We start from the raw sequence: 3,057 nt of genomic DNA on the forward strand, positions 1-3,057 counted from the left end.
CAAGATATTCTTTAGTACAACAGATTCAATCGAGCGGGGCACCTATGCCATAACCTCAAGATATGCTTTAGCATAGTCGATTCATTCGAGCGGGGCACCTATGCCATAACCTTAAGATATGCCTTAGTACAATCAATTCTATCGCCGGCGCTCCTATGCTATAAGTTTAAGATATGCCCTAGTATAATCGATTCCTTTGGGCGGGGCAGTTATGCTATAACCTCCAAATACGCCTCACTACAATCAATTCCACCGGGCGGGCCACCTATCTCATACCCTTGAGATAGGTTCAGTACAAGTGATTCCATCGGACGGGGCGCTTATGCCATAACCTTAAGATACGCCTCAGTGCAATAAATCCTTCCGAAAGGCACCTATGCCATAGCTCCTAGATATGCCTTAGTACAATCATTTTTGATGATGGCATGACCGATTTGCTCGGGGCAGATATGCCACATCGAGGTCGGCCTTTACGTTACAATCTTCATGACAATCCAAGACACGCACTTTGATTCACAAGACTTTCCGCCCTCAGAAGACGGCAACAGCCATGCCGCGCTATGGCGTTATGGCTTATCCGACTTGGTCGAAGTCAGCCTCGCTGACAACGAAAGTGATACCCAGAAGTCGTCAAAATTGAAATTAGTGTGGTGGTGTAGTCCGAATTTATTTTCCGATCCTGCGGAATCGATCCTACTGAGAGCAAAATTGGGCTCAAACGGTGCAATCCGGGGATACCCCAACACCGGTAGTGTGAAGACAGTCTTACGGGAATGCAGCCACATCGTTGCTTGACCCGGTCTTCGTTGAGCTGAGGGAATCCGTTCATCTGAGATGCAGGTTGTGGTTTTTTGAAACGATATTGGTCGTACGTATCCCTGACACAAAATAGTTTGTCCGTTCAATACAAGTGTTACAGATACGCCCGAGGACGGCCCTCAGAGGGACAGCCGTAGAATGGGATTACGACATCGTGAGGATGCAGAGATAGCTGATCTCGAAAACCGTCTGATCATCGAGTGTCCTCGAAAAGTGAGTTCTGATCGCACGCCTTACTGATTGTGACGTTTTGTTGCTCTAGGGAGAAAGCGTGGACCAGTTCGAGCGCAGGAGGGGCCTTGGAGATGCAGGAGACGAGCACCACGAGCGTTCGAGTAGGTGTAATGGCAGCTTCGGTCGAAGCGGCATACTGTTATATGATCAGCGACGGGCCCCGTCCTCACCGGTCATTCATTTGGCGAGCTGCCGCTCTCGCGCAAGACGCAGCTTGGTCTCAAGGACCATGGTTTCAGTAAACTCACCCCTATTCAGAGAAGTGCCATACCCTATGCTCTAGCAGGACGAGATGTAATCACTCCATAAGGGATGACGCGTAAACGCTCGGTGCAGGTCCTTGGCGAGGCTAGGACGGGTAGCGGCAAATCACTTGCGTTCATCATACCGGTGATTGAGAAGCTGTATCGCATGAAGTGGAGCGCTGACGATGGTGTTGGTAGGCTTCAGTCCCTCATCCATCCGAAAACTGACTGCTTACTCAGGTGCGGTACTGATATCTCCCACGAGAGAGCTTTCGGCGCAGATATTCACAGTCCTGCAGCAAGTAGGCAGCCATCACGACTTCTCCGCGGGCTGTGTGGTTGGTGGGCGGAAGTTCCAAGAGGAGCAGAAGGTCTTCCCATCCCTATCCATTGTGGTCTGTACCCCTGGCCGGCTACTACAGCACATTGAGGAAACTGCTGGCAGTGACCTCTCTAATGTACAAGTATTGGTATTGGACGAAGCAGATAGGTAGTGACAGTCGGCTGGGCGGTAGCATCACCACGAGCTTGGGCAGGATACTGGATTTGGGTTTCAAGAAGACGATAGAGCTCATCTTGGATGCATTGCCTCCCAGTCGGCAGACACTCCTCTTCTCGGCGACTATGCGCACAAGTGTGCAACAGCTCGCTACCTTAGCATTGGATAATCCTGAGCTTCTATCCGTAAGGTTCCTGGTTCGATCCTCCCCCGAGACATTATTGCTTAGGTATCGCAAAATTTGAGCTCGGCTACCCCGACTGGGCTGCGACAGCTGTGCATGACAGTGAGGCTGGAAGAGAAGGTCAACTCCCTCTTCAGCTTCCTCAAGACCCATGCTCAGACCAAGATCATAGTCTTTGTCAGTGCCACCAAACAGGTACACATCGCACTAAGTTCCCGTACCACTCCTCCGCTACACCAGGTCCGCTTCCTCTATGAGACCTTCCGGCGCCTCAGACCGGGCTTGGCTGTGCTAGAGCTCCACGGTGGTATGTCTCTTGATAAGAGAATGAAGGTAGGCGGTAAGAGAAGCTACGGCACTTCCTGTATCGAGTGTAGGTTTTCGACCAATTCGCCTCGAAGGACAAAGGATTGTGCCTCATTTGCACTGACGTGGCCGCGAGGGGTGTAGACTTCCCCCAGGTAGAGCTAAGCCCAGGTTGTCCACTATCCACTCAGTGTCTTCCCTCAGGTCGATTGGGTCATACAGATGGACGCTCCTGATACCGCAGACACCTACATTCACCGGGTTGGGAGGACAGCACGCTTCGACAGGAACGGCAATGCTCTAATGTTCGCAACTGAGGTAGGAAACAGCAGCAGTGTCTTGGACGATGATGCTGGCGTCCGCATGTAGGTCGAAGAAGCATCCCTTCTACCCGAGCTCGCCCAGAAGAAGGTGGATGTGCGTGTGACCTCCATCAACAGGAGAAGGATGTTCAATGTACTGTGTAGCACCTTAGCACGATATTGTCGCCTAATACGGCCCTATTCAGATCACTGGTAAATTACAGAGTCTCCTGGCGTCAGAGCCTGACGTGAAGCACCTTGCTGTTAAAGCCACTCAAGTAGGCATTCCTGCATACACTTTGTTTACACGTGGGTCAGGTGTATGCGAGGGCGGTAGCTCTGACTGGGAGGACTAGGCTTACAGAAGATGAGGTGGCAGCCTATGCTCACAGCCTGGGTGGGTATAGTGATGATAGTCGGTGTGTGAGGGGACTTTGCTAGGACTGCATGAAGCCCCTCCGATAACGT

General features: G+C 51.5%; 1 protein-coding gene across 1 annotated transcript; it reads left to right on the forward strand.

The window, feature by feature from the left end:
• Nucleotides 1-918: 918 nt before the first annotated feature.
• On the forward strand, nucleotides 919-3,030 carry Pmar_PMAR016394 (ATP-dependent RNA helicase dbp-4, putative; the record flags this gene model as incomplete). The annotated part of the gene is made up of 13 exons (XM_002772553.1): nucleotides 919-1,032; nucleotides 1,082-1,154; nucleotides 1,205-1,347; nucleotides 1,390-1,492; nucleotides 1,539-1,788; nucleotides 1,835-1,982; nucleotides 2,027-2,176; nucleotides 2,222-2,314; nucleotides 2,359-2,442; nucleotides 2,492-2,605; nucleotides 2,657-2,743; nucleotides 2,796-2,867; nucleotides 2,908-3,030. Exons 1-13 carry the CDS (start codon nucleotides 958-960, stop codon nucleotides 3,028-3,030), a joined length of 1,515 nt encoding a protein of 504 aa, XP_002772599.1. The 5' UTR covers nucleotides 919-957.
• Nucleotides 3,031-3,057: the final 27 nt, after the last annotated feature.

Source organism: Perkinsus marinus (assembly GCF_000006405.1).
Source record: "Perkinsus marinus ATCC 50983 genomic scaffold scf_1104296960804, whole genome shotgun sequence".
In the NCBI taxonomy this organism is placed as follows: domain Eukaryota; phylum Perkinsozoa; order Perkinsida; family Perkinsidae; genus Perkinsus; species Perkinsus marinus.